The 11,698-nt window shown below is 56.3% G+C and overlaps 1 protein-coding gene across 1 annotated transcript; it reads left to right on the forward strand.

The window, feature by feature from the left end:
- Window positions 1–306: 306 nt before the first annotated feature.
- LOC128936285 (inner centromere protein-like) lies at window positions 307–10,610 on the forward strand. Its single transcript, XM_054275109.1, has 19 exons — window positions 307–607; window positions 715–828; window positions 1,915–2,597; window positions 3,579–3,630; window positions 4,137–4,170; window positions 4,394–4,493; window positions 5,022–5,109; window positions 5,597–5,732; window positions 5,803–5,895; window positions 6,005–6,016; window positions 6,460–6,569; window positions 6,694–6,805; window positions 7,445–7,555; window positions 7,783–7,907; window positions 8,095–8,173; window positions 8,946–9,053; window positions 9,262–9,348; window positions 9,921–10,077; window positions 10,411–10,610. The coding sequence occupies exons 1-19, from the start codon at window positions 477–479 to the stop codon at window positions 10,608–10,610; spliced, it is 2,532 nt and encodes an 843-aa protein (XP_054131084.1). The 5' UTR covers window positions 307–476.
- The last annotated feature ends 1,088 nt before the right edge of the window (window positions 10,611–11,698 follow it).

An 11,698-nucleotide genomic window follows, 5' to 3' on the forward strand; every position in this document is an offset into this window, starting at 1 on the left:
AATGACTCGCACTCGGCGCCGCTCTGCTAGCCCGTCTCTATGCTCCTGGAGGACTCGGCTCAGGAGGCGGGGCTTGTGGAGGCGGGGCCACAGGCTTCTCCTTTTAATAGCTGAGGGTGACGGACGGGCAAATTAACCAATAAAACTCCGGCAACTGAGATGTGTGCGCTGTGATTGGCGGACGTCGGGTATAACCGCGGGGTGCGAAGGCCTGCGCCACGCTGTGAGGGTGTGGCGGGCGGACGAGGCAGCTGCGCAGGAGGGGCAGCTCTGGTCGGGCGCCGAGCGAGTTCTCTGGAGGGTCTGGGGAGCTTGGGAGGGGTCCCCCCCAATACCTAAACCCCGGTCTGTGTTCATACTCCCCCGGTGCCTGCGTCTCTCTTGTCTCTCTTTCCCACGTTGAGGGGTGTCGTGGCTGCCCCCCTTCTCCCCCCTTCATCAGCCTTGTCCTCTCTCTCTGTGTTCCAGGCGAGGCGATGGCGGAGGGTCCCCAGCAGCTCCTGCAAGTGTGCGGGCAGAGGCTGTCCCGCTTCCTCTCCGGCGCCCAGCACAAGCGCCTGGCCTGGCTGCGGGAGGTGGAGGAGCAGGGCATGAGGATGCTCAAGAGGTAAGGGCCGCCCTGAGGGACCCCGCTGTGCCACAGCAGCTGGGTGTGAGGGGTTTGATGTGGGCAGTGGGGGAAGCAATCTGTGCTCTGCCTCTTCTGCCCCACAGCAGCTTCAGGGATGAGCCCATGCTCTTGCCCAAGACGCCGTCGCAGAGGAGGAGGCTCAGGAAAAGGCAGTCCTCCTGGATGAGGGAGGAAAACAAGGAGCTGAGCAGGAGGAGGTAGGTGGGTCAGCTTGCTCCGGCTCCGCCTCATGGTGTTTGGATGAAACAAAACAGTGCCTGCGTTCCCTTATCAAAGGGGCACACTGGGATTGCTCACTGTTTGATTCTGGTGAGAGTTTGGGATAAAGTTGGCCTCTTTCCTTCACTATTTTTTTTCTGGTCATAGTTGAAGAATAATAAACGCTCTATTTTCTTGTCTGTTTATATTTGTGTTTTGTCTCACTGGGTTTATCTTTTGGGCTCAGGTTGCTGCTCCTGGTGTTCACTCACTAAGCCTCTGCATCAGTGCCTGGAAGACTTGGGAAAGGGATGTGTTGCCAGCACCATGTCTGAGTTGGCAGGCAGGGAGACTCCAAGGGTTTATGGAGGGACTGAAGTGGAAGTTCCAAGCGATTTGCTTAGAGCCCACGCCACTTTTAAAGCTGCCCAAACCTGATCCATTGGTGTTTTAGGGCACTAAAATCGTGCTGACTGTGGTGAGAAGCCCACAGGAGGAAGAGTTAGAGGTGGGAGACTGTCAGGAAGCAGACATGGAGGGTGGGGAGAGCAGCAGGAATAGCGGGAGCGTGGGAGGTTTGTGTGTGTGCAGGGAGAGCAGGAAAAGCAGCAGTGCGGATCGGAGCAGGGAGAGCTCTGGGCCCTGCTCTGGGTGCTCAGGTCATGCCTTCTCCAGGGGGGCAGCCCAGCGAACTCCTGTTGGTGCTTTCCCTCCTTTAAACTTGGTTTGGGAACAGCTGCTGATGTCAACAGGAAGGTGACACGCTGTGTGTCCTTCTGTAGGTGCTGTCCTCTGCCATGTGCTGCTCCCAGGGCAGGGTTTAAAGCCAGCTCTTGGTGTAGGGCTGGGTGCGCCTTTCCCACTGCCAATCCACACCTGACTGTGTGGCACAGCCGTTGTGTGTGAGCTCCCATCTGGGCTGTGTCCCTGTGCCTCTCCCCAGGGATAGGATGGGCTGTGAGGGGGAATGGTGGAGTGGAGAAGCAGCAGCAGCTTCACTTTTACCCCATCTCCTTTTCCCTCCAAAACTTGCTTGGCAGTGGACGACTCCTTCACAGTTTCCTTCAAAATTCTTTTCCCTTAAGGTTATCCAGAAGGAGGAGTGGTGTCAAGCTGCAGCCTTCCAGCCTGAACTCCCAGCAGTGCCAGAGCCAGGAGCAGCCCCAGAGCCCTGGCTGTGAGGGGCAGGACGTGTCCGTGCCCGGCTGTGCTCCGGGATCTCAGGCTGGCATCACAGCCCAGCTCCCAGCTCTGCCCGGGAAGCAGCCTGAGGAATCCCATGTTCCCATGGCAGATCTGGACGGCCAGGAGTGTCCCCAGGCTGCTGCTGGGGGTGATGCAGCTCCTCCAGCAGTTTTGGGGCAGCAGCTGCATGAGGTGGATGCAGCAGCCGAGCTCCAGGACATCCCTGGTGTCCCTGGGATCCCGGCTGAACAGCCAGGAAGGGATGGGGAGCAGGGCCCCAGGAGAGCCAGCACCTCCACTCCCAAGGCTGCTCAGAATGGTGATCCTGCTGCCCTCCAAGGAGATGGATCTCCTCAGGGCCTCGAGGCACTGCTCTTCCAGGACTCCCCCAGTAAAAGTGCAGCACAGAAATCCAGGATGCGCCGCCGGAGTGGGCTGGGCGCCCCCCGCAAGAGCCACAGGGCTTCCCTGGCAGAAAAGTGCTCCCTGGCCAGCAGGAGGGAGAACATCATCCGGAGAGCCGTCAGCAGGGCCAGGAAGGCAGCGGTTCGAGAATCCTCCTCGGCCTCCAGCAGAGTGAGCTGTGAGTCCCTGCGCTGCTTCCATGTGGGAATGGAGCGGTGTGGAGCGGCTCATCCCTGCCTCCAGGTCCCCCCAGCCCTCCTGCCTTTGTGGGATCGTGGGGTGCAGCTTCAAGCCAGGGTGTTGCTGCAGCAGGGGGAGGCTGGGGGGCAGGGGGAGTTGGGGTACACAGGTTGGGAATGGGCAAAAAGCACAATTGTGGAAGGGAGAGCGTGGCCAGGCTGGTTCCAGCCACGTGTGCCTTTGGATTGGGAGAGACTGCTGCATTCCCTGGGGAAGGGCTTTAATTTATGGTATCTGCCAGCTCTCCAAAAAATCAATAAGGCTGAAAGTGCAGCCCTGAAGTTAGGCTGCAGTGGGCAAAGGAGCTCAAATGCTTTTTGGGCATGAATAGCACAGACTCAAACTAGCTGTGTCACCAGAGGAACAGGGGTCGTGGAGCCCAGGCTATTCTCAGTAGCTCCAAATCCCTTGTATCAGCTATTCCTGCTGCTCCTGACAGGGTTTGGCTCTTTGGGCTTTCCAGAACCATTCCTGCTGCAGGCAAACAGGCTGTGGTGGAGCATGGAGGCCTCTGGAATTCAGCTTTGTCAGCCTTGAGTCACGCTGTATCCAGGCATTTGTTATAGCACTTGGAGCGAAGGGGTGTGATGGGGGGGTGGAATGAGCCTGGAATGAGCCCAAACCCCCTGGATCCCTGCACCAGAGCGTGCAGGGAGGCAGGAGCTGCAGCCAATGGCCTGGGAATGCTGGCTGTGACACAGGCAGCTGGAGCAGGCTGCAGAGCTGCTGCCTCAGTGCTGCTCTGCCTCTCCAGCCCACTCCAGATTCAGTGGCACTCGAGGGAGGTGTGGTGTTTGCTGGTGGAGAAAGCAGAGCAATCCATGTTCCTGGGAGGAAGCCTGAGCTCTTCCATGTGCACCCTGTGGCTGTTGGGAGCCTGGGAGTGAAATCTCAGCTCCACTTGTGCTTTCCTGTGCAGGTCAGAGCTCCTTGGAGGCTTTTGTGGAAGAGGATGTGACCAGCAGCACAAGGTGAGGATACTGTGTGAGGCAGGTGGGCAGGGATCCCAGCATTCCCTGTGGGGACACTCTGGGTGGCTTTTCTGTCACAGACTTTGTCAGGGACTGCTCAGGTGTTGTTGTCACCTGGGGCTGTGTGAGGTTTCAGGTTGTGCTGTTCAGGCACAGTGAGATGAAGTCCTTCACTGGGGTGGCTGGTGGTGTGTCCTGGGGTTCCTGCAATTCCTGGCTGCCACTAGCCCTGCAATGCTGGTGGCCAGTCAGGTCTGCTCTGGGCAAGGTTGTCAGAGTCCCCTCCTTTCCTGCTCCTGGGGCCCAAGGTGGTCATGGGGTGTTCAGCAGCACAGTGGGACAGTCCTTCAGATGCATTTACAGCCCAGCCTTGATGTGCCTGGCTGGAACTGCCTCTGGATGTGCTTAGAGCCTGCACCTTCCTTGGAGTCCCCTACACTGCTTCCATCACCTATAACTCGCCTTCAGAGAGAATTTAAATTATTAAAATAGCTTTTCCTTCACAGGCCTGAGCTGGAGCCAAATTCCCTGAGGGAGAAGGTGAGTTCCAAGGAACAGCCTCAGACTGTGTGGATGCCTTCTTGCTGAGTCAGCACCTTTGCTGAGGTTGTCACTGGATGTGGGGACGTGGCCCATGTCCCAAAATGAGCCATCACAGCCCCCACCTGAGCTAGCAGCTGGCTTTTCCAGGGCAGCAGGTCCCTGCTAGCCCTGTTCTTTGGAGCAGCTGTGCTAAGGGAGTGCTTGTCCTCTTTCCCTGCAGGCTCCTGGAGATGTCCTTGTTCCAAGCACAAGTCCCCGAGCTGCCAGCCCTCCTGCACAGCACCTGTCCCCTCTGGAGCCGCAGGCAGGGAATGCTGCAGGTAACTTCCAGGTGGTCTTGCTTTCCTTGCATGAAACCCTGAGAACATACAGACCTCAGGGTCAGTGGGAGCATTCCTGGGAAATAAGGGATTTGTGTCTAAACCGAGCCACATCTGACCAGTCAAGGAAGTTTTCCAGGTAAAGTTTGGATCTCCTGCAGAGGTGAGACATCAGTTAGGTGGGCAAGGACATGTAAATGTGTCCAAGCTGTGAGACAAACACTGCCCTGTCCAGCTTCAGTCTGTGCAATGAGTGAGTGGGGACATTTGGGAAGGAGCTCTTGGAGCTGGAGTCTTCCACAGAGTGTCATGTCCTTTCCCTCTGGGGTTGCATTATGTGAACATTTAGAGGTCCTGATTATTTTCTGTGCCTCTGAGCAAGAAGGAGGAGTTGGGGGGAGGGGGGGGGGAAGTTTGTTCCCTGTGAGCTGCAGGATATGATAAGCTGCTGGAGCTGGAATGGAGGAAACAGTCCCTGGAGGGAGCTGGATGCCTCACACGTGGCACTGACTGCAGGTTTCTCCACAGGAAGCCATGTAAATCCCAGGAGTGAACCCCAGAAGAGCCAGGAGCAGCCCCACTGTGCCAAGCCCCTGGAGAGTTCTTCCCGCATGTGGTAGGAGACACTGCTAGGAGCAGGGATGAGCCTGGGGTCTGGAAGGACTCAGGTTTAGCATTTTAAGTAATTTGTGCTAAAAAGGGGTGGGGGGCTTCTTTCCCTGCCTTCCTTCCCCAAATTCCAGTAGCTCTGAAATCTCCTTTGGCCAGATCCTGTGTCTTGGAAGTCCCTTGTGGCTTTTGGAGCCTTGTTTGGGTCTGGCATGGGGAGGAGCACCCGAGGTCCTGCACAAACCAGCAGAGGTGCCCTAGCACAGTTAGCTCAGAGCTGGGAGGTGACTTCAAGGGCTCCAAGGGTGCAAGTGACTGACCTGGTTATTTTTGTCTGTGTGAGTGTCTGGAATACCTGACCTGACTCCTGGAATACCTGATGTGCCTCCTCACTGTGTGTTGCTGGGGAGGTTTTGGGAGAAAGATGTAACAGCCAGTCAATCCCTCTGGAGGGTATGACAGCCACTTCATGTCCCTCCTGCTGATGCTACCAGGATGAAAGGCTGCAAGCAAGCCCTGGGTGTCCTGTGGCACGGGCAGCAGACGGGGGCCCGGGTCCTTTCCCCTTTGGATGAGAAGCACAAGACCTTGGCAAACCAGGCTCCAGCATCCCCCTCTCCAGCCAGCAAGGTGAGTGGTGCCCCAGCCCTGTGCCCCCTGTGCCAGCCAGGCCCTGAGTTCCCTCCCCCTCTCCCCTCAGGCTGTCAGGCCACTGAAGAACTTCCTGCAGGGACAAGGGGGTGGCATCAAGGACTTCATCAAGCGCAACACTCCCACCCGGTCCCACCTGAAGGTGCGTCATGTCTGAGGGGTGGGAGGAGAATGGGCTGTGTGTGCTGGGAAGGGGAGTTCTGTGTTAATTCCAGACTTTTAATTGTGTTTTTTATGCCCTTTCTCTGCAGGGAGACTTTGTTGTAAGTATGGCACCTCATTCATGGGGCTGACACGCTGACCACACTCTCCCCTCATGCCGATGTCCAGCAGCCCCCTGGCCACACCAGTGGTGAGGTGACAGGATCTCTGTGCAGTTGTGTTCTGCTGGGAACTGCTGGGAGCTTCTGGCCTCTGAGCCAGGCTGCACTGTGCTGCCTCTCCACCATTTTCTTGGCTCCTGGGACAGGTGGTGTGCAACACACAGGGGCGTGCTGTTCTTTTCTAAAGATCTCTGCAGCTGAAGGACTGAAGCTGTTCCTTCTGTACCTCTGCTTGCATTGGATAATCCCTGTTGCCAAATATGCGTTGTCTCCCCATCCCAGCGTCCAGGCGAATGACTCCAACAGTGCCTGTGTGTACCAGGCTGCCTGAGGGGAGACACAGCCCCCAGCACCTGGTACAGTCTGAGCTCTTCTCCCTTCAGGAGAAGGAGAGGCAGAGACTGGAGAACCTCCGGAAGAAGCAGGAGGCTGAGGAACAGAGGAAGAAGAAAGTGGAGGAGGAGAAGAGACAGCGTCAGGCAGAAATGAAGCAGTGAGTTGGGCTCCTTTCCCCCTGCTCTGTCCTTGGTCAGCATAGACTTGCCTTGTGTTCCCCCTTGGAATGAGCACTTTGGGAGCAGGCAGGGCTGATGGCCCCTCTTGCCCACACTGCCCAGGAAGAGGGAAGAGCGCCTGAGGAAGGCCCTGCAGGCGCGAGAGCGTGCGGAACAGATGGAGGAGAAGAAGAAAAAGCGGGTGGAGCAGAAGATCCTGCAGAGTGATGAGAAGGTGAGAAGGCTGAGTGGGCTTTGGGCCTCTCTGAGAGCTGTGAGACCAGGAGGTGTGAGCAGGGCCCTGACAAGCTCCATGCATGCCAGGATTCCTTCTGACAAGGAGAGGCTTTTGTTCTCCATCCCTCTGCACATTCCTGTTGGGACAGGCCCTGTTCATGCTCCTCTGCGTTCAGGGAATGTGGCACAGCCCTGCAGTGACAGCCTCACCTGGCCCACGTGCTTGGACTGGAGTGTGTGACTCAGTAGGGATTGCATTTGGGTCAGGTTTGGGTTTCAGAGCCTGACCCGGCCCTTTTTGGGGAGGCAGGCTGGGCCTGGTGGCAGCGCTGCTGCTGTGTAATGGCTGTGAAGGGCTGAGGGAGCTGTGCCTGAGGACCCAGAGCCTGAGCAGCCTCTGGGTGAAGCCTGGCTGCTCATTTTGGGCTGGACTGAAGGGACCTTTGGAAAGATCAGCTTTAGAAAACAAGGAGTCATGTTCCTTTCATCCCTTCCCAAACCCTGAGTGGACAAATGTGCACCCACTGCTGGGTCCTCAGTCTCCTTAGGATCTGGGATATCCCAAGCTCCAGCCCTCCCTCCAAGGCTGTGAAGTGCATCCTTGGAGCACTGGAGCTGACAGGTTTGGCTTTCCCAGTTGCACACCTCACAGGTGAGGGAAGAGAAGGTGGCAGAGGAGCGGAGCAAGAGGAAGGGGTCCAAGAAACACGGGGAAGCAGAGGCACGGAAGCAGAAATCCCTGAGAGGGGTAAGAGCAACTCAGAACCCTCCTGCACATGGGAAAGGACGGGGGCAGCAGGGACCTGCTATGTTGGTGTGGCTGGTGGGATAGGGACAGGTCACTGCCTGCTTCTGCAGGGATTTTGGGGTCTGGGCTGCCACATCTCTGTCCAGGCAGCTGATGTTGGGTTGGGGCACACAGGAGAAATGTTCCAGCTGCTGGAGCCTTGCAGGGTTTTCCTCTTGTTTCTTCAGGAGGAAAATGAGCAGCAAGAACCACTGCAGAAAAAAAGAGAGGATGAAATGAAGGAAAGAGGGAAAACAGTTTTGGAACTGAAGAACCTTCTGGAACAGAAACAGCTGGGACAAGCAAAGGAGAGGTGTGAGCTAGTGCTTGTCCTGGAGAAGGGAATTGGCCGCAGCTGTGGAGAAGCAGTGGGTGTAAATGTGATGTTGCACCTGGGCTCTGGGGCTGCCTGGAGGTTGGGAAGCAGGAGCAGGAGGCTGTGAGAGGGTGAGGGACAGCTAGGCATGCTTCCCTCTCTAAATCCTTTCTTTTCCCCCCAGGTATCCCAAGCAGCGAGGGAAGGAGAAGCCCCCCCAAGCAGAGCAGGAGCCAGCAGCATTGGCTGGCAAGGCCACCAAGGTGGGGTTGGAGTGTTCTGGGGGCAGCTTCTCTACACACAGCATGCAGGCTGGGCTCAACATCAGGTGTTTTCCAAGTGCTGCATTGCTGGGATGTTGTTTAGAGGATCAAATACAATAAAACTAATGATGGTTGATGTGCAGGAACAAGCCAAGGGCTGGGGCTTCCCTGGCTCACAGGGGAAGTGCCCTGTCATGGTGTGGGGACAGTCATGAAATGGCACTTGGAAGAACACTTCAAAGAGCATTCACTGATCCTGAAACCAATGTGGAAATTAGAGATTTATTAATGTTTTACTGACACACTTCCTCACTGTGCCCAAAGGATGTGACCCCCAAACCTCAGGTGCCACATGGCCCTGTGTCACTTCATTTGCACTCACACAAAGAACACTGGGGCTTCAAGTCAGGGTTGTTGGTCTTGAAATATCACATTAACATTTGCTTTGACTCTCTACTCTTAAATTCATTGCTTCATTAGTGAAAAATCAATGCCCCAAATGGTTCTTCCTCTTCAGGATCAATTCTTCCTCCTGTGTGGGCTCCTGCTGCACTCCTTCCTTCAGTCCCTGGCACTTGGACTCTTTTGTGCTGTATAAATTTAATTTAAGGTCTGAATCCTTCCTGTGCTGCCAGCAGCAGGTCCAGAATAAGTCTGGCAAAGCTTTTCCAGGCAGGAGAAAATGGCTGAGCAGCACAGGAGGGGAAACTCTCAGAGAAATGGTTTTGAGTCAAAAAGAAACTTCAGCAGTTAATTTTTTCTTCTTTATTAGGGGAAAGAAAGTTCCAAAAACCTGCCTCTCTGGCCTGGGCTGGAGAAAAGATATGAGCCACCAGAATCCTTTTTCTCAGCTCTTAACATCTGGCTCCAAGCAGAGAGGGTGAGTGTGGGCTCCAAAGAGCCAGGCTGGGCCTGAGCAGAGACAGGTTTGGCTTTATCTGGCAGTCTTGGATTTGGGGTTATTTCTGCAGGAGAAGCCACAGAGGCACTGAGGGCTGGGTGTTGCCAGAGCTGCTGCCGAGAACACAGCTCTGTGTCAGAGCCTGTTCTGTGTGAGTGAGGAATGACTTCATTCCCGTGTCTTACAGGAGGCTGACGGTCAGCAGCAGCCGAGAGAGGAGAAAAAGCCCATTCCACCAGCAGCCCCTGGGACGTGGCCCAAAAAAGCCGTCAAGGTGAGCCCTGGCCCCGGCGCCACCCTCGGGCCACCCCCGCCTGCTGTGGCTCCTTGTCCCCCGCGGTACAGCCATGGCACGGAGGGGCAGCTGGAAAAACAAGGGGCTGGAGGCGGAAAAGATGCTGGAAGCGGCCACGGGAGGGCAGCAGGGCCTGAGGCGACGTCCCGAGGGGAGCGGCCCTGGGCAGCCGGGCTTGTGCCAGCCGCAAATGCGGACGGAGCCTTCTTCCATGGGCAGAGCGGCAGGAGAGGCTGCTCGGAGCTGGGATGCAACGCTGCCTCTGCCGGGAATCTGCTGTGGGCTCCGTCCTGGCTGTGCCAGAGCTCCAGCGAGGGAAAACCGAAGGGTTTAGGTGCAGAGTTGAGTGCTGGGACGTGCACAGTGTGCCTTTCCCAGGTTTTTCCACAGAAAACAGGAGGGGAGGGAGGGTTAAGAGCAGGTGTCAAGGCACGGAGCCCAGTGATGGTTTTGTGTTGGTTCAGGATTGGAGCACTTTGGGGCTCTGGTGGCCATCCCAGCCATGGAAGTGCTGCTCCCTTTGCTCATCGCTGCTCTCTGTGTGGTTTCAGAAATCCCTCTCCACATCCTGCCTCGGGTCCCTGGAGAGTGCTCAGGAACCAGCATCGCCCCCGGCCAACGAGAACAGCTACGGGCTGGATCTGAACAGCGACGACTCCACAGATGATGAGAGCAACCCTCGGAAGCCCGTCCCTGCCTGGGCTGATGGTAGGTGCCAGCTCTGGGCTGGCTTCCTTTCCCTCCTGCCCTGGAGCTTTCCAGCCTTGCTTGGAGCCATCCCAGTGCGCAGTCCAGGAGCGTGTGCGCCTCTGGCAGCTCCCAGCTCTGTGTGCTGAGGGCATCAGCGCCGCTTCCTGCGAGCTCTCATGGGCTGAGGTGACACCAGAGCCCTCTGAAAGGGGCACAGCTCCTGAGGAGCAGCGGGGTGTGGTGGCAGTGGGACGTGTCCCACCGCTGCTGCCCGGCCGGTGGCTCTCGGAGGGGAAGGGGAGTGCCGGTGCCGCGGGCCTGCAGTGTGTGCTGTTCCCGTTGTTCCCGCAGGGGCGCAGCTCCAGCAGGCCATCGTGCACCAGTACTACCACCCGGTGGACCTGGACGCGCTGTTCGGGACCATCCCCAGCCCCAAGCTGGAGGACATCTTCTACAAGAGCAAACCCCGCTACTTCAAGCGCACCAGCTCGGCCGTGTGGCACTCCCCGCCCTGCCCCTCCTGCGGCCCCTCCTGCTCCTTCCAGAGCTGAACCGAGGTGGTTTCTAGGCTCTGTGTTCTACTTGCCCTGTGTTGACAATTTTAACTTTGTATTCTTCTTTTGTACAGAAATAAAGTTGTTTATTCAAGTCCCGCAGTCACCGGGTGTGTCTCCTTCCCCTTACCTTGGTGCCTGTTGCTTTTGCCTTGCTGGAATCACAGTTGCTAATCTGCAACCAGAGCCATTTCCTAGTCTGCCTCATTTCCTATTCACTTAGGATATTCTCTTGCTCAAGGAAGCTTGGAAATTGCTTTAAGGAAGATCAGGTTTTTAAATCATTGAGGGGATAATGTTTTTGTAACCCTTTTTCTATATATTTACTGTATTTATGTCTTTATCTATACTGTCTTAATTATCTGCAATTCCTTTTCTTTAACAATGCCTGTGTACTCATCTTAGTCTGAGCCAGAATCTTCTTCCTGCTGTTGGAAAAATCTCCCTGGACAATTCAAGCAATGGCTAATGCCTCCTCACCCTTTTTTTTTCTAATGGGAAAAGGAAGCCCAGGCTCAGCTCTGGATCCTGTTGTGGCAGGATCAGTGGCACAGCCTGTCTTGGGCAGAAGCTGGGTTGATTTGGGAAGGGTGAGGAAGGGGGGATGGTTCTCCAGCGATCTGTCAGTGTGGCACCCTCAGTAGCAGAGCTGCATCCATCCCACTCCTTCTTTCTTCCTTTCCCAAGCCTGAGTGCACATGGATTGACAGGAGCAAGGATAGATTGAAACAGAAAAGGCTCTGGCTGTAAGGTGGATTTATGGAGCCAGAATCCCTGGAGCTGTCCTGCCACTCCTTCCACAGAAAGAGGCTGAAAGTGCTTGGACTGCTTGGTCCCAGAGCCAGTGCTCACCCAAGGGGCCTTTTTGTCCCAGGAATGCTTTTTGGCTGGGATCAGGAAGGGAGGACAGCCAGGATAAGCTGGGGAGGACAGCCAGGCTCCTTCCCACCCCAGAGGGCAGCATCTGTCCCCCGGCTTCCTCAGGGATGCTGTCCCTGTGGCCACCTCCACAGGGGATTGGGTGAGGAGGACACGAGCTCTGCTGCAGCCCAGCGTCAGTCAGGACCATTTCCCAGTTTCTTTGG

Source organism: Melozone crissalis, unplaced genomic scaffold (genome assembly GCF_028551555.1).
Source record: "Melozone crissalis strain CALT ecotype California unplaced genomic scaffold, PUWL_Pcris_2 ptg000018l_1, whole genome shotgun sequence".
Classification (NCBI taxonomy): Eukaryota; Metazoa; Chordata; class Aves; order Passeriformes; family Passerellidae; genus Melozone; species Melozone crissalis.